The sequence below is a fragment of the Podarcis filfolensis genome (genome assembly GCF_964270895.1).
Source record: "Podarcis filfolensis genome assembly, chromosome: 6".
Lineage (NCBI taxonomy): Eukaryota > Metazoa > Chordata > Lepidosauria > Squamata > Lacertidae > Podarcis > Podarcis filfolensis.
This window is the reverse complement of record NC_139609.1, coordinates 20987810-21009684: the sequence shown is the minus strand read 5'-3', so window position 1 is coordinate 21009684 and position 21875 is coordinate 20987810. Positions and strand designations below refer to the sequence as shown.

Genomic DNA, 21875 nt, shown 5'->3' with positions numbered 1-21875 from the left:
AGTTTTACCTTGGCACTAAGAGAGCCAGTGTGGTGTAGTGGTTAAGAGTGGTAGACTCGTAATCTGTTGAACCGGGTTCGCATCTCTGCTCCTCCACATGCAGCTGCTGGGTGACCTTGGGCTAGTCACACTTCTTTGAAGTCTCTCAGCCCTACTCACCTCACAGAGTGTATGTTGTGGGGGAGGAAGGGAAAGGAAAATGTTAACCGCTTTGAGACTCCATACAGTAGTTATAAAGCAGGATATCAAATCCAAATTCTTCTCTTCTTCTAAGACCTAGCCTTGGCTAGCAGCAAGATCTGCCACTCAAATGTTTTTTTCAGAGTGATGGAGGCAAATGTATCAACGCTGTTTGGCCGTAAGAAACCTATGGCGCACAGTATTATCCAGGCTTGCCAGCACAGGAGCAACAATTGCAGTGGTGAAACTAGGGAGTTTTTAGAAAGCAATTTGGCAGAGATATATGGCCCTGGGCATCGGACAATGGTATAACTTCAGCAGCCTATGCCATTACACTTAACAGGACAGGGCTGCTCAATGTATAAATACTGCATTGCACAATGGAATCTCCTAGGTGAGACATCTTAGTGTTTAAATATTGCTCTTTCATTATCCGTTATCGTTCTTGCTTACTTTAATTCCAGTTTCATTTCACAATATTCTAGATAGAGATTTAAATAAGCAAAGGCTCTGGTATTCCTACATTTTTCTGACATGAAATGAATAGGTTAGTTTATAATTAATGCTTTAATTCCTGCCTTGCTCTACTCTTATATTGGGGCTGGGAGGGGGGGTAGAAATCTGGATGGCAAATTAAAGAGTGGCAACATTTAAGATTAAGTGATAATTTTATTAACTTCCAATAATTGCTACTGAAATAGGCCATTATTCCATGATATGTAATTATGGTAATATTCAGACCTGCTGAGGAAAATTAGGGAGATCTCAAGAGTAAAAATAATGTCCATTTTGTTCCCCTTGTCATAAAATTTTTCTCAGATGTAGTTTTTACTGTTCTTTCATTAAGGAACTAAAAATTCTGGTGGAAGGATGATTTATGAAAATTAAATGTGCAAATTCCATTTTTATCTGCATAATCCCTAAGACTCCCACATATGGCAGAGTAACACTTTAAAAGTAGCGTTCACTTCACAGGGCTATTAGGTTTTTGGAAGGACTAGGGGACAGATTCCACTTACATTTGGGCCTATGGTCCAAAGTCTTTGGATGCTTCCATGACCACTTACGGTAAATTGTCAGCAAATTTACTATGGAAAAGTAGTGTGTGGTATTGTTTTAACTTTAAGAAATCTGGTGCATTTTTTTAAAAAATGGACTGTCCATTCAGACCTTCTCCTGGAAAAGATAACCTGCACTGTGGCAGAGGATTTGCCAAGGCCTCTGAGCACCAGCTCCACCTAGATTGGGCTTTTCAGCTTATGGAAACACATATACAACACCAGTTTTCATGCTTGTTTTCTCTTTTGGATTAGGACATTTGTTTTGGGGACAGCCAAATATGTAGTGTACCAAATTACATGACTGGAGTCACATGGATTTCCACCACCAGTTGAACACAGTTTTTCTTTTTGGTAATGCATCTTGACACAGCTGCATCTGACTCTTGGCAGGGTTTTTGTACAGCAATCATAGGCAGCCATAAGTGTCATCAAACCAGCCATCTTCAAATTATTATGTAAAATATTATCCATCTAATTTACAAGTAGGTGTAACCAGGCATATTAACTTGTTAATGATTCTAAGGCTGCAAGCCTCCAACTGTTTTGGTTGGAGCAATTTTGTTGAGTAATTGAACAGGCTTACTCCAGAGTAACTTGTTGGAGGCTACAGGCAAAAAAAAAAAAAAAAAAACTGCTTTACCTACAGCAACAAACAAACTGTGAAAGTCAAATAAAGGAGATCCTAAATTATCCCAACGGAGGAATGATTCTCATAAAAGCGATTTTTAGCTGCCGTTTAGAATGCAAAGTTAATTAACGCAAGGCATTGGGATATATCTGGAGGACAATAATGCTTTAATAGAAACATTAATGTGCATCTTTTAGAAATAAATTGAGGACATATTGAAATATAGGAAGGACGGAAATAGTAAACAAAAAAATAAGGAAAATGTCAAAGTAGCACATGACCTCATTGGTTGCATTCATGCATTCTAAGCTTCTATTGTCTTTACATCTCTTAATCCATGGATGATTCAAGAGTATAAATGGAGTTTCCATATTATACTCCTGGAGCTTACCAGGTGCCATTTTGACACGACACAGTGCAGCACTACATGGTTGGCCCTAAACATTTCTATACCCAGGAAAGGAATGCAAACCTCACCACTCATTCTCACTGTCTTCTCTTACCCAGAATATTAATTACAAGTTATAAGACAGATAAATAAATGCAAGATACATAAGTTTTTTCTCATTTGTTTGTTATACTGAGGAAGGTGCAAGGCTCATTGTTAAACCTGGAGAAAGTGGTGAAGGGTTTGAGAAAAGAGGGTGAGCTTAAGCAGACCATTAATATATTTTACCTCTCTCAATAGCATTTTCCAACCCAATTTCCCCTAACTCAGGAATAGGAGAAGAGATTAAAAACAGCAACAACCACCTGGATAGAAGAAATGGAAGGAGATTTTCAGAGGAGAACAGCAAGAATGGGAGGAATTATGTGTCTGACTTTTTGGTTTTTCCTTTACAAATACCTCCTACGTTTGCACTGCCTTGGCAAACGCAGTACCTTGTACAGCAGTCCCACAAAATTTACATGCATTTAACCTGTGCACATTCAGTTTTATGTGTGTTGCAAGAAAAAAATCAAATAAATAACAATAAAAAGGGGGCAGGCATCCAGGAAAAATGACTTCGGCAATCCTGCCCACAATAGCATTGAATGTGTTTTAACTAGACACGATTTTGGCTTTAGGTGCAATCCACAGAAATTGAGGGCTTACTATAGTTCAATCTCTTCCCCGTTACTGTTTCTGCTTGCTCGGGTTTTATACAAAATGCCTTTTACGTAGGCATTTTTACCCACTGCGTAAGAACTATTTCGCTAGCCTCTCTTTCCCTCCAGTCAGCTTACTGCTCCATACCTCCCATAGGTCAAGCAGTGAGAGAAATCCCATGTGTATGATACAAATGAGCCACCATTGAACAGAAATTTTAGGGACCTGGAGATCAAGGGAACCCATGGAGAGGTCAGGCCTCATTGTACCACAGGTGTTATCCTCAGTGCCAACCATAGAAAGGCGTGGTTACACATTACCTCAGATCCTTGTTCTCCTCCATCTTCAGGAAACAACGATTCATCACAGGAAATCTGCAAGGCCCATTGGCTCATATTTACCTTCTTCCATTCACCAGCAAGCACAGTTCTAGTCTGCTCTCTGTGTGAGAATTTTTCCACATATGAATCCAGTCAGGGTAATATCTCTCTTAGTGCTCATTGCATACAACACAATGGCTGTTCCTGCCCCACCACTGTGTCATCATAGGCTCATGTCTATACTTAATTAAAACAGTGGTGCCAGCTGCTCAGCTAACCACCATCAGCTTCTTTAAGTGTCATTGATTGGTTTAAGCCTGCTTATTTTTATTATTTCTCTTCCCTTATAGCTAGCTCATGAAGGAGACAATGCCTCTGTTCACTTGCTTCCGAATGTTCTTGCAGCAGGAAAGCTCAGCTTCCAGAGATGAAACAGAAATGCTGAGTTCTTTCAGGTGCTGTAAGAGTCTTTGTTGTTTTGCTGCAAATGACTAAACACAGCTGTCCATCTGCAAAACCAGTATACTCAACTGAGCTCACATGCATGCAATCAATATTTGAAAGGTGGTTTCCTATCTTCATATTATTCTGAAGCAGAAGCAATTTAGAATTTACCTATTTCTGAGTGAATGCAACAGAGCTAAAAAAGAAAGCAGTAATATATCTGCCTTATTTTTCAAAGAAACTGGACAGCTGCAAAGCATTTGACACCTTGCCCCTCTTTCGTTAAATTTATTAATGCCCACATAATGTGTGCTGCATTAAGCCTCTAAATTAATGTGTAAAATCTCTTGCACCTTGAGAATAAATTCATTTGCAGAGGCCTGGGATTCTGACATTATTGGGGTTTGATACATGGATATTTCTGCTTCCTAGAAACTCGGTTTTGAAGGACTCTCCATTTTGAATGGCCTCATAAATATATATTGAATTTAATCTTCTCAGATGTAAAACCCATTTTCCAGTTGTTTAGGTGGTTTGGGGGCTGGTTAGGAGAAACAGAATCTGGAAGTATTTTTGTTGTATGGAGCTAATTAGTTCATAAATCAACATGTCTAAGTACGGTGGAGATTACCCTCAAGCCAGCACAGAGTGAATTGCCGCACACATAACTGCACTTTTAAAGACCTTTTACCTATCTCTAATGTCCCCATCTTCTCAGACTATTAACTTTTCTGTAGCAATTTAGCTAAGTACTTAGTGGTAACTCAGCAGGTTTTTATGCCACTTCCTGTCTGGGGGACTTTTTGGGGGGGGGGGTACCTTCCCTCTCCTTCTTTCTGTTTACCTCATTCAGGCTGTACATTAATGCTCCACACACCTCAAAAGTAATTTTTGAAGTTCATAACCAGGCACACCGCATTCAGTGTGGAACTGAATGTACACAACACTTGATGAATTGTTGTGATTACTTGTAATATACCTCTGAAGGGTGACCAGAATGAGGTAACAACTGGGATCTCATACTGTTCCCAGCTGTGAGGGAATGTTAGCATCTGTGGTGTTTCTCGCCCCTGCCTGCCTGACCTGCTGCACCTGGCAATGTTCCTGCATGTTCACACTTATTAAAAACACAGAAACCCTATTCTCCTCCTCCTTCGCATTTGGCTAGCTGCTTCAAAGTAACTTTAGAGAGCCCTCAGGGGTTTCCTATCAGCCCTTTCCCCCAAACATAGACACAAGGGCCTCCATGATTTTCCTCAGCCATATTCTCCCATGTAAACTAAGAGGGGGGCAGTCTTGGGGTTCTTCAAGCCCACTGATATTTCCTCCCTCACACAAGTACCCTAGCTGCCAATTTCCTCTGAGGTGTATGAAGCATAGCTGTCAACTTTCAGATTTGAAAATAAGGGATCACCAACCTCGAAAATAAGGGATCAGCAGCCTCACCTGACCCGGGGACAGTCTATGGGATATCTAACAATCCGGGATAGCAGCGGGAAGCAGCGCTGGAATAAGGGAATTTCCCGCCAAAAAGGGAATGTTGACAGCTATGGCGTGAAGGAAAGAACTTTGCAAAAGCCCTTGGTGGAATTGACTTCACACGGGAGAAGTTTAGAGGACATTGGCCTGGGTGTGACTTGGGCAGGAGGCAGCACAGTTTGTTTGTGGCCCTTCAGCCCTTGCTTAATCTCATTTTAAATTAGCTGCCCACAAAGTCTTGGCAGTTTTACAATGCTATACAAAGTGAGTTTGCAAGTACAGGCTGGGCGGTAAAGTATGTGTGCCCAAGTGAGGACCTCTGTGGGCAGATGTGTGCCCACTGGTGCCATGCTGGTGACCCCCTGCTTCAGAGGCAACTTGCAAGAGCTTTTGCACCCTGCAGAACTCCTGGAAGGGAAAGTGGCAACCCTACATGCCTACAAAAATACACCTCTCAGGCGCTGTTATACAGCATATTTCTTTAAGCATGTTTTCAGAAACAGGTCTTGTACATATGCATGGCTATGGAACTGGAGGGTAGAGAGCTTCTGCTAGTCATTTTAAGCAATACTGAGCTAGGTTAGTCAAGAATCTGACACTTTATAAGGAAACTTCTTGCAGTAGGAAGGTAGAGGCAGCCCAAGAAGTTTTGATGGCCAAGGCAGAATAGTCTAACTTGCAACTTCCCCATGGTGGTAAAAGTATCATTACAATAACAAAATAATTGTCAATTTGCTGTTCTTTAGTGGTTACCGTTCACCAACCACCTAAAAGCCACTTTATCCCACTTAATAGTAGGACCAGGCCAGGTAACTGGTTCAATCCTCTCTTGTTGCCTCAGCCCTATTTCAAGTCACCAGTTCCAGGTGAGAACTCAGCAACTGCAACTGCAGCCTATTTGAATGGGTTTCGAGTCAGAAGGGGGGGGACAGTTCTACGTGTGACAAAAATAACCCGAGAAGGCTTGCCTTCCCAGTGCCATTTCTTCCTCCTGCATTTCTACTTTTGTCGTGCATTATTGCAGAATAGAAATTATCTTCTTTCAAATGTTCCCACAGCTACAGCACTGCTGGTGACAAATGTCTTAATTTCAAAAGCAAGGGCAGCATAGTGGATACCGTTTCAATCCAGAGGGAGAATGAAGTTCTCCAAATCAAGCTGTTTGCACCTGCAGTTTGCTTGTTTGTTTGCCTGCCGCCGCCGCAGTTGCTGCCGTCCGCTGCATCACCACAACCGTCTTAATCTACATAAGCATTTTGTACTGAGCTATCTTAACTGGCATGATTTTTTTTTTCTGATAAAAAGCACTGCCCTCCACCCCACCCACCCTCAGAACAATTATTTATGACACTATTGTGAGATAACTAGGCAGCCAACAGGGAAATACACTTGCTTTCTAACAAATACCAAATGTATTGTTAACTGTGCTGTTTCTCTCCATTCTTGGTTTGAAGTGAGCGTGAGAGCAGGCTGGTAGACTGAACACTGGGTTGGGAAATAAGACGGCTGGTTTCTAAGTCCATTGGTAGCAGATTCAATGAAATATTTCTGTTTCTTAGCCTTCAGCTGCAATCCTACATAAGCTTACTTCTGGCACAATTACATCTTACTAAACATGCCTAAGATTGGCCTGCATATTCCACACAGCAACAAATTGCTTTAGGAGTCAGCTAGGCACAGATGAAGGGACGTGGGTGATGCTGTGGTCTAAACCACTGAGCCTCTTGGGCCTGCTGATCAGAAGGTCAGCAGTTCGAATCCCCGCTATGGGGTGAGCTCCCGTTGCTCGGTCCCAGCTCCTGCCAACCTAGCAGTTCGAAATTACGTCAAAAAAGTGCAAGTAGATAAATAGGTACCACTCTGGCGGGAAGATAAACGGTGTTTCCACGTGCTGCTCTGGTTTCGGTGTTCCGTTGTGCCAGAAGCGGCTTACTCATGCTGGCTACGTAACCCGAAAAAACTGTCTGCGGACAAACGCCGACTTCCTTGGCCTATAAAGCGAAATGAGCGCCACAACCCCAGAGTCGTCCGTGACTGGACCTAACTGTCAGGGGTCCTTTACATTTTTCGGCACAGGTGAAGCCCCAGTTTAAGAGTTACCTGAGCCACTATTTGAGGCAAGCCAGTATTATCTCAGTCTGTCATATGCAGGTAGTAGTAACACAAACCTTCCTTGAAGGGCCATTGTGATAATGCATGGAATAAATTATTAACAATGGGCTGGCTCTAGAGAAACTGGTGAAAGAGGATAAACAGGTGGTTTTCCTGTTCCATCCTCTCCCCCAAAAGCCTCTCCCATAGGTCAGGGGTCCTCAGTGAATGTGGTGTCATGTGACATAGGGTATGTGTGATGGGGAAGAGAAGGATAACTGAAAGTCAAGCTGACACACCCTCCACGAGCAACATAAATGAAGGAGGTGCTTAATTTTTAAAGGCTCGGGATTGCTAGAGTATCATTGCCTCTGATTTAGAATCCTTGACCCAGCTCTATGTGTCTAGATGATGATTGTGATTCTGCAAGGAATACCCCCTTTTTAACATCACAGATTATACCAACAAAACATGTAGGCCACCAAGGAGCTTATTGGGACCATGGTGTAATTACAGGTATCTAGTTGCCTCCTTTTGATTATTAAATATGTTAGAAAACAGGTCGCTTTGGGAACCCGATGACCGCTCCTTATTCCCTTATGCAGTAACTGTAGCGTGCAGAGTGGATCTAAACAAAATGTCAACCACTTCAGTTATAGTTCTCTGAAGCGACTTACCCCTTTCGGTTCTCTCTTTTGAGCGAACAGTGTTGTACTTTGCTTCCTCTCAAGAGATTTTTCTCGGTTTTGGTGTCCTATCTTTTTTGTGTAAACCACTTTCATAGTCAAGCGCTATATAATTTTTTTTAAAAATTAAAAATTAAAATGCTCATTTTTGAAACTAAAAGGAAGGACTGAGACTAAAAGATGGCTGAGAGACATAGTTCTGCTTTCTGTAATAATATGAACAAACTCTCTGCATATGTGACTCTGTCAATAAGAAGTTCTCTCACTGTTACGAAAGCAGCTCTAGGAATGCTTGATTTCCCAACAATTCCTTCCTCCTGTACCTTTAACAGTAGCCTAGGGCTGGGAGTAGACAATCATAAAAAGAGAGGTTCATACAAAAGCCCTCATGTCTTTGCCATGACCCTCCTGTGCCAATGCATCTACTTACCAGGAAACCAGAGGTTTATTGTTAAGGAGGAAGGGGGCTGTATGCACAGAGTGCTCCCCCAAAAAATAGGCCAATCAGGAGCGAAGGAGCCTTATGCATTTGCAGGGTACTGGCAGCATGACCAGCCGCTCCATTGGTGTGGACAAAGCCCTGCTGAGTCCCCCACTCCTCCTGTCTCCATAGTCTAGTTACGGGAATGATTGATATGACTGTGTGATATGGTGATGGTTTCTTTGCTTTCATGTCAGGCTGGAGGATGAGAGAAGTGTGCATGGCATGATTTCACACATTTCCATAGCTGGGGTAACAAAGCACAGGGTTGCCATTTTCAGCATCAACCTTGCATGTGGTGTCATGACTAGGTCCGTGCACTTTCTCTGTAAGGAAGAGCTTTGCCAGACCAGCATGTATACATTTAAGCAGCTTTTTTAAAGCAAAGGAGCAAGGGAAAATAGAAATGGAGAAACAGAAAGAGAGAGAGCCCCCCCCTGCACCTCTCTATCTGTAAAGAAAGGGGAAAGGCACTGGGCAAAAAAGTGATATAATTGCAATATCATTGACCCATAAATCATAATAAAGTGAGGCCTTTGACTAAACACGACTTTCCATTCACTACAGAATGAAAGATAAACAGAAAAGGGGGGGGGAGGAGCAAGAAAACAATGACATTTCAAGCTCTCGCTCAAACACATTACCAAACTTTTTTTCCCCTTTCAGGCCTGATTCGTCACATTTCAGCCATTTAAATGAACTCAATGTGAGTCAAATGTATAGCTGAAAGGATAAAACATTTGAGTATGTAATCTGTTTAACTGAGCCGCAGTACTTAAGATTGTATTGCTGTGGAAGAGAAAGAAGAGACTTTAATTTTCTCTAATTTGTCATGCTTTTCAGTAGCATTTGAATGGTTGCCGCAAGAAGGCCCTCACTGTGGCTTTTTTTTTTTACTGTGCTCAGTTAGCTTTATCTTGTTCAAGTTGGATGGAGGGTAGCCAGGTTTCCCAGTTTATGCAGTCAGTCCTCTATATGAAGGGCTGTCTGAGGGCAGTCCTCTGTATGAAGGTGCCCTCTGTTTGAAGGGCTGCCTGTCCAGTCCAGTCCAGTCCAAGCCCTGTTTTGAGATAAAGAACTGTAAGAAGGGAGAGCACGGTGTTTCAAGAGGCCTATCAACAGAGAGGATTCGGACAACAGACTGAAAAGGCACACAGGCCAGCTGTGTCTTCCCCACTGTGGTGATGTGCACCATATTTCTATTTAAATTATAGCAATTGTTTCTAAATTTGCATCAATACATATAAAATTAGTGTGCAATTTTATGCAAATCCAAGCCCTCTTTTATGTGACGCACAAGCAGCCACTACGCCAGCGTTGATCGTTACTTATTTAATAAACTGCACATGCCGTTTGTTTGTATAAATAAAACCCTCAGCCTCATCAACTCAGCTCTACCTCACTGTATGTTCAAGGTCACATCCACAGCATACATTTAATGCACTTGGCTTCCGCTAAAGGATCCTGGAAACTGTAGTTTATGCCTCACAGATCTGCAAAACCCTTAATAAAATACAGCTCCAACCTTCTTTGGGTGAAGCTGCTTGACTGCTTTAAAGGTATGATGTTGATGTCATGGGAACAGAATATACAGAGGGGATAATGCATTGGTTTGTTTTTACACCCGACCATGGGTGAGCAAAAACCTGAAATGACAGGAATGAAGTGTCAAGACACAGTACTTTTTTACATTAACAAAACCCCACTCTTCTGTCCCTCTGACTAAACTTTTCAGAAGGGTGGCCCTCCCCTGCTAAATTTAGGGCTGCCAGATTACCACCTAAGGATGGTAATGTGAGGCAGAGGATGTTCTGTTGCTTCACTTGTAAGGAAGCCTTTATTCGTGAGCAGACTATTCCACATGAAAAGGCCTAAGTCCAGGTAAAGGAAATTGTTTTTGAGCTCTTTAGCAGGTACAATATGTCTCACTCCCTTTCTCCATTTAGTTTGCTTTTAAATGCACTGATGTGAGAAGAAGCCCCAGGTTGCTGCAGCTGCTCAAACTAGTTCCTTTTTTTCATGGTTCTTCCATACCCTCCAACATTCCTCAGATGTTCCAAGAACATTCCAAGCGCCGGTTCATCCTCCTTCTCCCTGGGCTTGGCAGCAGCAGTACTGGCTGGGGAAATAGGGACATTCAGGGATGGCTTTCGTAATTTCGAGACTGTCCCTGAAAAATCAGGACACATGGAGGACATGCTCTTCCCCCGCCCCCTCCAACGGAAGTCAGGCAAATGGGGAGTTTTGCTTACCATTAAAGCGGATAGATAAAAGGAGTCGAATTTCTGTTTGTTGACATGACAGTTAAAGGGTACAGGAGCCTTGCCATCTTTGTTTGTGCTCAATTTTCCATTTTAGCTCACATGGACTGCAAGGGCACAAAAGTCATGCATCTGCAAAGTAGCAGAGAAGCACTCAGCAGACATTCAACAAGCACATCTCTTGCATTTCAGGCCTTCTCATGATCTCAAGTTTAGCTACACTGGATTGCCTCTAGTCCTATATAGTACTAGGTTCTCACCCCAATGCCATTTTTACCTGGAAATGATTCCCCATTTATTTCAATACTACTGCCCCCAGCATCACTGACATGTGAGCTTACAACTGCAGCTATAAGTGATCCCAACCATGTAAGCTCAGGAGTTCAGCTGGACTACTCCTAATAAGCATGTTTTAGGACTGTAACCTTAAGTGACAGTCCTATTCCTTTTATTGTTGCAGCAAAGGCAATACATGAGCAAGTGTAGTTTTTCCAATCACAGTGCTGCAATGATTGCAGGAGATGTACTAGGTGGATCCCTGTCCCCCTCACTAATGCCAAACTGGTAAAGGTCCAATTGTCTTTTCACCACTGGACAGGATAACCCAACATTCAGATAGCTAAAAGTGTCCTATTTTATTAAACCACTGAATTGTTTAACTGAGGCATGATTCTGAATCATGTAATTTTAAAATAATAGATTTTTTAAAACAAACAAACAAAAAAGCTGGCAAATTAATTACTACTCCCTTTCTTTTGAGCAGAATGATTCTTCAACCATTTGCTCTTGCTCAGGTAAGGCTGACATCTTGTGGTCACCAGGAACATTTCAGTCTATTAACCAAACATCTGTATGCCCCCTCAGATACAAGCAAGCATGCTAATGACTGCATTATCATTTAAACAAAACACAAAACAGTCTGGAGCAATGTAAGATGCAATTATTTCACCTAATTAGATCTGGTGCTGGTTTCAGTCCTGGATGCTGATGAGACAAGCTGAAGCATAATTGGAAAGATTAAAATGCAGCTATCGGTAATCTGGCTGTTTGGTTAACTAGATTATTTCTTGCAAGGTTTGGAGAATCCTAAAGTGAAAACTATTTTGGGAAGGAGGGGAGGGGTCAAAACAAAAGAAGCATATAGTATGTTTGCAGGGTGAGTAAATGCAAAAAGGTTGTTATTTTTTAGGCAGGAATTTTGGCAGGTACAGTTTGACTTTGACATGCTGCAAGGGATGGAAAAGTTGAACCAGCTGAGATTCATTATTCTCCAGATCAATCAAAGCTATATCTATGCCAGATATTTAAACTAGCTTATTATTATTTATTTCAAAATATCTACCCACACACCTACAGCATTTTCCCTAGTGGCATGCAGTTAAAAACATTCTGTACAGCTGATGGAATCCAGTTGCTTTCCTTGCAGGTCCCCCGGCAGCTTCTGATTCTGCAGATGCCTCTGCCAACAAAAAAGGAGGGGAGGCAATTTTTGCCCCAATGACAAATTTTAAAAAATCATATTCAGATAGTTGGGGGATTCTCTGGAGCAGGGTGGAAGATGGTGTGAAGTTCTGCTGAGTGATGAACAAACCAGCAAAAATTGCTTCCCTGCCTCATCCACTAGTGGAGGCACTCACTTGATTAGAAGCCCTTCCACAGGCGCAATGGGAATTAATTGACTTCTACCCAATGCAGTCAGTAAGATGTGCTGCAGCTTGGGCGTTAGGAGTCCTGGGATGGTTCCTAAGTCTTGTGTGATGCTACTGGAACAGTATGTGTAACAGTGGAACGCACATGACCCCTTCATGTTTCTGATTATTTGAGAAAGTGATGTGGTTGAATTGGGCTTTTTCTAACTTCTTAAGAAGACATCTGAGTTAGGCTGAGCCCAATTACAAATGATGGTCTGCCCACTACTAGACTGCTTGGTAGAGCCTGTGTGTTTGAATGTTTCCGTGTTGCATATACGGTATGCACAAGTGTGGGGGTCGGCTTATGGGTGGCACAAATCCACACAGCAAATATTCCCCATAAGTTACAGCAGGGACGGCAATGTTGCAACGGGGATGCTACTTTTGTATTTCTTGTTTCACAGTAAATGTAATAATGAGTGCTATAGTTCAAAGAAGACGTAATGAGAAAGGGAAAAGGAAAGGGAATTAGGGTTGGATGGAAGAACATTTTGCCAGTTACTAGTTTGATCTGGAAAACATTTAAGAGAAGTAAGAGTGTAAAATGTTTAAGGCACAAGCAGTGGGAACTGGAAGAGGGAAAGTTAAAAGCATCTGGGTACATTACAGGGCTATTCAGTCCAGTCCACAGAACACCCAAAGTGCCTATAAAATGCTTGGCAATCCAGTATTTCTTTGGCTCGTTTTAGTGGCCATTATAAACCCACACATCAAAACAATTCTTGGTTAATATGGTAGGCAAAATTTGAGTGCAGGGGAAGGACGATTGCAGACAAATGATATCAACTTTGGGCTACAATTAGTACTTCATTGCTCTTTAAACTGCCCAAACGTTAGCACATGCGAATTCTGACAGTTTGACAAAGATGTATGTGTAGCCTTGCCAATGCCATGCAGGCAAATGTCACTTATGTCGTTATTAGAAATTGCCCTTAAGCTAACATCGTATGTCTTTTTGACAAGATGAATGGTTGGCTTCTGACAATGAATAATTTTCATTTATACTGGAAGAAAATGTTATAAGGCTTCTTCAATTAAAGAAATGCATATATGGGATTGCAGATTATTAATTAAGAAAGTTATGCACATGTTCAGATATGGAGGTTATCTCTTTGTGGTCTTCCAGAAGATGATGACAAAAGGAGTATGCTTATAACCATATTTACTCAAATTTAATGCTCACCTTTTTTGGCCAAATTACATTGCAAAAATTAAGGTGTGCATTAGATTTGATGGCACATTTACATTTGCCAGCAAATGCCTTTTTTTTGTTTCAAGCTTCTGAAAACTGAGGAGCATATTAGATTCGATGGTGCATTAGACTCGAGTAAATACGGGTATACTGTATTGCTGGATAAATGCCTATTATCATCTGACTCAAGTATTTGTTGTGTTTATAAGTACTATGTGAAGCACAAGCGTAAGAGTTAACACCTGCCCTGCAATTATTCTTTATCATTTAAGTGACCTAAGTCTGTTCATTTAGCACACTTGTGATAAATAAGGAGCTTAGGACAGTATCCATAGGCCATCTTTATCCTTATGAAGAAAATATGCTCACAGAAAGCTATATCCAGCACTCAATAGCCATGGCATCAAGGTAGTGACTTGCATCTTTGAATGCGCCACCGATGGAACGGTGATATAATCTCACATCACCTCAAATCCAGCACTTTTGAATGAATTCAGTTAACACATTTAGCTGCAAGTTATGCATTGTTGAATAATGAAGTGGTGAGAGATCTTATCCACCACCAAAGAGAACCATGGCTGATGGGAATTTCTCCAAGTCCAGTACTCTGTACCCTACATCACACTGGCTCTCATTGCCCTTTATTGGTTACATCTCATAATGGGCAGAGATAGTGTATGTGTATATATAACACATACAGCCATAGGCATGCATACATGTACAAAGCAAGAGACAATAGGATTATAATAAACTCCTAAATGCCTTCCAGTCATTTCAATTTGTCATTGGGCAAGGACTCAGAGGATCCAGTCTATGGGTTGGAACACTGGCACAAGTGCAAACACTCGGCTCTGAACAATCCCACAAGTGCTGCAATTCCCAGTGTTTTTCTTCTCAGTTATGGGTCATGCATTTATCTCAAAATATTCCTAGCATACAATGCATGCATGAATGGATGGATGGACAAGTGTAATTTGATATGTGTTCATTTCTCAAGAAAAGATACAAAATGTGTCCTCCGTTATGCACTTTCATCCTACCAGAACTCAGAGCCAGTCAATCACATCTGACTGGTAGCAGATTCAAGATACTTAAACACATTGTTTAACTTACATAGCTTATACAGAGTCATGGAGGACAGGTCTATCTAATGGTTATTGGTCACGATAAGGTGGAACTTCCATGTTCAAAAGCAGTATTACTTTGAATACCAAGTGCTGGTGACAAACCATGGGCAACTACTAGTGGTGGTATCTGGCCCCCTATGGTTTGAAAAAGGATGCCACTACCATAGATAGATCTTGGTCTAATCCTGCAGGGTTGTGTTTATTATTATTATTATTATTATTATTATTATTATTATTAAAGATTTTATTGATTTACAAAAGTGTGTGCAATGTCTCTCGGTTTTTTTTCCCATGTAACATTTTTAGATTATGGGATTATATGGCGTATTTGGTTGGCAATGTAATATGCTTCTATGTTGAGGATTCCCCATCCTTCTTCTGAGGTGGGGAGGTGCAGGAATTTGGGGCTTATTCTTGGTTTTTTGTCTGAGTGTAGTTTTCTCTGCCATCTGCGGAGTTGGGTTTGGGGAATCCAGATTGGGAGGGTTTGGAATAGGTAGGTTAATTTTGGGAGGGTGATCAATTTGATCATGACTATTTTGTCTGAGAGAGTGAAATTCATGTTTTTCCATCTCTGTAGGTTTTTGTTTATTTGTCGCCACAGGGGCTTGTAGTTGTGGAGGTATAATTTATTGAGGTTTCTGGTTATTTGTACCCCTAGGTATCTGAACTTGGTGTGGCAATCCTGCAGGGTTGTACTCATGTTTTCTTGACTCTGTGATAATTTGCGAATATTTTCTGGCTTCCAAAATGAGCAATTTCAACATCATCATCATCATTATGAAAGGAAGATGAGAGTGTTCCACATCAGCTAAGCCTTAAAAAGAAAAGAAAAAAGACGACTGTATTTCAGAACTGTGTTTTGCAGGGACATAAAAGAAGGCTTTTAAAAGCCCAGGGAATGATTCCTAGGGTTAGAAGATCTTTTCAGATTTGAACTCGTGTGTCAAAAGAATGGAGCTATGAAAGAGAGAGAGATATTTAGCACAAGGTATCTTGTTTAGGATCTTACTGATGTGGCAAATCAAGAAATTAATGGATGAAAAGTATGGCTAAGCAATTAATAGTAGTATAAAAAAAGTATTCCATTAATTCACAGTGATGACATAGATCAGCAGTTTTCAAATGTTTTGCTTTCAAAAGAATTTCTTTCTGCATTAGCTCGTTCAGCACAGCACCCCAGCTGTGTTGCAGAGGATTCTGGGTCTTGTTCTGTGGTATATACTCAGCTCTTGTGAGGCCCTGTTTGGCCCACTTGAACACACCAAACGGTCCTTAAAAATCGAAGAACTGGGCAATTAATGGGGGGGGCAACACTGATTTTCGGAGAAGCTTATCTGCCATTGTTGATGAACACTTGATGCAGTTTCTGGTGGAACCTCTGACCTGGATCCACAGGAGGAAATGTTAAATAAGGAGCAAGTATGATTAGAGAGTAGCCAAATATCACTGAGGTACTTCTTCGGCTTGAATTTGGCAGAGGCACAGTACAAATTGCCCCCTTAAAGTCCTCCCCAAAATTATTTTGCTTTTGTTTATTCTGTCATTGTTCATAGCTACAAAAATTGCCTCTTTCTCACAGCCTCAATGCACTGAGCAGGAAAATAAGGGAGCTTTTCCCAATGGCCCAAGCAATTGTGCTCACTAACCTCTGGTCTTTGAAAATACATATAACAAACAATCCCCACCTCCAACAAACATCCTTTGCATATACTGTACATTGTAAATAATAGTCAAACGTTAAGCAGGTTTGTGTAACAGCTTAGAGTTGATTACATCAGTTAGGTGTCTTCTACGTTCCACCTTAATAGATTGTCCCAGAGTGCGTGGTGGGTACCTGGTATTTAAGGGGACAATGTCCTTTCCAGTGTGCTGAATAAACCTGTGCAATGCCATATCAAAATTGCTTTCAGTCTTTTATGTCCCTGATTGCTCTAAGACTCTTTGTTAGTTTCCCCATAAGGGCTATATTCCATAGTCTATCCCAGGCATAGGCAAACTCGGCCCTCCAGATGTTTTGGGACTACAATTCCCATAATCCCTGACCACTGGTCCTGTTAGCTAGGGAGGATGGGAGTTGTAGTCCCAAAACATCTGGGGGCCCGAGTTTGCCTATGCCTGGGTCTATCCCATCATGCCTCTACAATTAAGTTAGTAGCTATTTTCCAATATTGTGTTAGTATATTTCTTAGCTGCAGACTTGCAAAAAGTATTGTTTTTATCCTACTTCTCTGTTATAAAAACACACAAAGCTGCTTACAGAGATTAACATAGTGAAAGAATAAACAATAAAAACTAAAAATGCACAATACCAATGATAAGACCAAAGCATTTAAGAACAGCAGATTATAAGTAAAGAAGATTGACTTCTTCCTTTTCTCTTCCCACCTACCACAGTTGGACCAACAAATAAATGACGAAAGGAGAGCTCAATTCTGCAGCCCATGGAAAGAGCTGTGAAGCTGGAATTGATGTTTCAGCTGAGCTCTGATGGCCTCATATATAAATATAACTGAGCCTTACAAAACAATGCATAATCAAGTGTTCAATATGTTTCTGGAAATATATGAGACACGTTAGCAATAATAAGGAACCTTTACAAAATAGCAAGCCAAGCCTCTGTGATATAACCAGTCATAAGATCTGAGTCATTAAACAAGAAATTAACCAGTTTATTAATATATTCACATTATTTACACAATATTACAAATTAAAGTACTGCCCCAGCTCCCTGAGTGAGAGCAAGGTCGGGCAGAGAGGCAAAAAGAAAATGCATTGCTGAAAGAAGGGGGGAAACCAATGGCTCTGGCATATTAAATCTTTGGTATTTGAAATATAATACAATGCAGCATTTAATTTATTCAACACAGGGCATTACAAACAACAACACAACAAGCACAGTCCTGTCCAGAGTTCTGTAGGTGCACACACAGAGCTTCAGAATGACTCAGCTCCTACATTCGCTATCCTGGAAAGAGAAGAGAAAGCCCGGCAGTGCAAAAGGTTTCGTGTTGGATTGCAAAGTCACAATCCAGAGACTCTGTTCAACCCTTAAGAGATATGCAGCAGTAAAAGAAGATGGAGCCTTGGTCCACCCTTACCCTCTCCTCCCCTACCCTCTCCTCCCCACTGCTGTGAAACAAAGAGAAGTCCCTCCTTGTTCTAACGGGCAGGTGGAGAGAGTGCTTTATGGAACCAATGGATGAGCAAGGTGTTTATCTGCGGTTGAAAACTGACCACTTCAGTTGCGCATACCAAGCTGCTTCTCTTCTCTTGCTGAAGTTAATGCAGAAGCTCTTTCACAAGTGGAAATCCCCTGCCCCTAAAGAACTGCTGGGCCGAGGTGCATGAATAGGAGGGAAGTATTTAGATATGACATGACTTCACTAAGTTCCATTAAGCCCCTGAGTTGCAAAAATTAGCAAACAGCAACTTTAGGTTACCTAAACTATTGATCAAAATCTTTTCTTGAAAAGATACATTTCTTAATCTTTACCTTAAGCTGATTCTCCCTCTACAAGACAGATAAACACTGATGACACTGCACAATACGTTTCACAGACCTAGAGACAAAACCATATCCCATTAAAAGTCAGCAATAGCTTTTGGTAAAGCAATTTTGCCCATTTAGAGATCAAGTCCACTAGACAAAACTAGTTAGTACAGGGAAAAAAGCACCAGGGGAGCATTCCTAATCTAACATTTAAGATCAGGTCATTTTATAAAATACATTTCTGCAATCTTTTACAAATGCTGCAGCTGGTTCCACCAAAATAATGTATTCAATAAAATCAAAGTTGACATCATTTTGAATTTCTGTATGCTACAGGTATACAGAGATATCCTCTTTGCTTGATGACAAGCTCCTTAATGGGGGCAGATTGGAGAGGGCTTGCAAATTCTGGATCAATTGGCAACTGAATGGGCCAAGCATTCAACCAGAGGCAAGTGAGCATTAGGAATGGCAAGGGCGAGAGAGGGACAGAATGGGCTGTGTGCACCAAGTTGGGATGGTCTCTAGGCACAATACACAACCTTGTGAGATGGAACAAAGCTCTCCAAGGCTTCTGCTAATTTTATGGGTAATGACACTCAGGCAAAACATCAACCAGAGATATGGTTTTTCCCCCCTGATGGTGGATCCGAGAGGCCCTCCCTGTTAATCCAGAGTGCTTTTGCACATGCAGGAACGTTTTTTGGTTTTCACTTCTGCTTGCAGCTTCTCACAAGTAGGGAACCCATGGTGGAAGTATGCTCTGACCTTCAGGAGCAGCTTCTTGGTGAAAGAGGTGCAGGTATGGGAAATTTGGGTCCTCAATCAGTTCAGGAAGCACCAGATCCTTTGGATCCCACCCTATGTATTTGCCAGACAATTTGCTGGAATATTTTCTCGTTAAGTGTTGTGTGTGGTATCATTCTCTACTGTTCTAACTCTTGGGATCTGGGCATCAGGAATTACTTGCTCTCCTATACAGTTCTGCACTTCTGCTCTCTGCCTGACAAAACTGAGGGATGGAACATGAAGGCGAGAACCCTGAGAGATCTGATTGTTAGTGTCCTAGAAATTGCAAGGAGCTTATTAACTTGTCCCAAATATTGCAGTTTACTTTTATAGTGGAAAAAATCTGAGTCCACCCCAATAATGAAAGCCAGTGAATGAGGAAATTACCATTTGTCTCAGAAGTAAAGCACAGTTCATCTTGGGGAGGGGTGTGGGAGAGAAGGAGGAAACATCTCTCACGAATTGCTTTCTGTAATAATACCACCTTCTTTAAGTACACAGCACAACTTTTTATATTATTACTGGTCCCACTGAGACAAGTAAGGCAACTGGAGAGAGAGGGATCTTGCATATTAGCAGAGCTTTCAGTAATGGCCAAGGTAGAATATCAAACCATGCCCAAAGATTTATCCATAAAAGCATAATATCTCCTAGGTACATGGAATTTTGCAAAATATATGGGCGTGTGCATTTTAAAATCACTGTTCTGTATGGAATATTTTGTGCTAGGAATCTGTAACCTTAAATACTACGGAATCCCATTTTCTAATGCAACTGTATGGTAACCCACAAAACATTTCCTGAAGTTTGCTGTTTCATAAAACTTTTTTAAAAAAAAAGAAAAGAAAAAGACACAGACACAGACAAGCCAGTTAAAATGACCCATCGAATTAAAGACTGAACTCCTTTGTATTTTTCCTCCCCAGAATTACACGCAGAGCTGTGTTGAATTTAGCTTAGTCCCCATAAAGTGTGTTTAGAGGCTGCATCCTTGATGGTTATGCAGTCATTGGCAAGGTTAATTGCTGCTGCTGGATATTTCAAGACAAATAATATTGACCACATGACTACTGGAATGCTAAAACTCCCCCCCCCACTCCTCCTGGAAGCTATGATAGGCAACAATAAAGCAAGCCTTCATCTCCTAATGCCATCAGAGATGTTAGCTAACAGGAAAAGAAAAAAGAAACGAAGGTTAGTAAATAGATACCCATACTTAGTATTCAATGTGTACAGCAGGATGGAATGAAAAGAAGCATTTTTTAAAAAGTCTGTTTTGAAGTGATTTTTCAGGAAGGTGAAGTTAGAGTTTTGAACTGGTCCCCAGTGGTGATGGGCAGGCAGTTTGCTTCTTTGCACAGATCTGAGTGAGATATTAATCTGTCAACACAAACTTCTTCAGTAATCCCAGTGTTAAGACTGGAGGGTTTTAACAGACAGGAGCGCTGCATTTCAAATACTTAACAAGACGAATAATGCTTTGCAGATGGCTGAAATTCACAGTCCCTGAAGTTTATGATCGAGAGTACCAGCTAGGACTCCAAATCATTCATCCTCTTCTACGTACGTTGAGGGAAACCAACCCACCTAAAGGGAACATCAGGAAAGAAAAGGCACAACATATTAAATTGATATTCCTTTGGCACAGGATAATTTTCTTTAGAACCCACCTGTTCAAATTAGGTATGATTCACAACAGTGAGAAAGGGGATGAAAAGGGTGCGACAAACTAATTTTTGTGGCAAAGCATTCAACGTCTCTCTGGATAAAGATATCAAGTTAATGACCCAAAGCGTGCAAAAAATAGAAATATGATCAGACATAGGGCTGACTGCCAACATTAGATTTAGCAATTCAGGAACTTTTGGCATTCAGCTGAGACAGGAATACAATCACGCCAAGCACAGACTCAGTACTCAGCAAATGAGGCAGCAGACCTGCTTGTACCACTTCAAGCAGCAAGTGGGCACTCATATGACTGAGTGTGTGTGTGTACCCTCTACACAGAAAACTGAAGGTTAAATTACACTCACTGCATAGTCAATAAGGACTGTGAATGCACTCAAGACACTGAACACTACTCAAGCAAACAAAACAGTGGTTGAAGCATCTGTCTTGCTCCTAAGACTAGCATGGGACTGGAGGCATGTTCTATTAACTGCATTGGCTTTGCACTGTCTTTGAGAAGAAGTGTCTCACATGCTCACATACAGTTTCCCAAGCTTTCATCATGCCTAGAATTGATTTCCACAATGTGATTTATGGGGGGACTGCCCTGAAAAACAACTCAAATGCTTAAGCTGGAATTGCAATCAGCAACACTTGATATTGGTTTGCTTCCAGACTAAATTTAAAGTGCCAGTGCTTACTTTTATGCCATTTGTGGCCTGGGGCTCACACATCTTTTGAGACAGCCTCTTCCTGGACAAGCCCTGCAGCTGAGTTCTGCAGTTTGGAACCACTTCCAGGTGCCTTTACCTCTGGCTCAGGAATGAACTCAACAGTGAGGTAGAGCTGCTCCTGGTCTCCCATAGAAATGTTTTGAAAGCTATATTGCTGCTGCTTATGCCATTTTAATTTGCTGATTGTTGAGCACTATTCATTTTAAGTATTTTATTTTCTAGTTTGGTTAAAGACCCTAACAGTGCAACCTTGGGCATCTCCGCTTAGAGTAAGCCCTACTGAATACAAGGAATAGCATACAATGGTACCTCAAGTTACATACGCTTCAGGTTACAGACTCCGCTAACCCAGAAATAGTGCTTCAGGTTAAAACTTTGCTTCAGGATGAGAACAGAAGTCGGGCTCTGGTGGCGCGGCAGCAGCAGGAGGCCCCATTAGCTAAAGTGGTGCTTCAGGTTA

At 41.3% G+C, this 21875-nt stretch overlaps 1 protein-coding gene and 1 long non-coding RNA gene across 7 annotated transcripts in view; both read right to left on the bottom strand.

The window, feature by feature from the left end:
* Positions 1-9389: 9389 nt before the first annotated feature.
* LOC310765501 lies at positions 9390-12613 on the bottom strand. Of its 2 annotated transcripts, none has more exons than XR_014549615.1 (4): positions 12072-12613; positions 10713-10853; positions 9859-10106; positions 9390-9520 (listed from the first exon to the last, which is right to left on the bottom strand). It is a non-coding gene; the product is annotated as an uncharacterized lncRNA (long non-coding RNA). The 2 variants fall into 2 exon arrangements; XR_014549616.1 differs by lacking the exon at positions 12072-12613 and adding an exon at positions 11671-12060.
* Positions 12614-17379: 4766 nt separating this feature from the next.
* The window catches only part of VAV3 (vav guanine nucleotide exchange factor 3), a 158511-nt gene continuing 154015 nt past the window's right edge, over positions 17380-21875 (bottom strand). For 3 of the 5 annotated variants that reach the window (XM_083620442.1, XM_083620443.1, XM_083620441.1), the window contains one exon: positions 17380-20600. In XM_083620442.1, the coding sequence (XP_083476568.1) occupies positions 20559-20600 (42 nt within the window). In that variant the 3' untranslated portion in view covers positions 17380-20558. The remainder of the gene's footprint in view (positions 20601-21875) is intronic. The other 2 variants (XR_014549604.1, XR_014549605.1) reach the window with 1 other exon arrangement.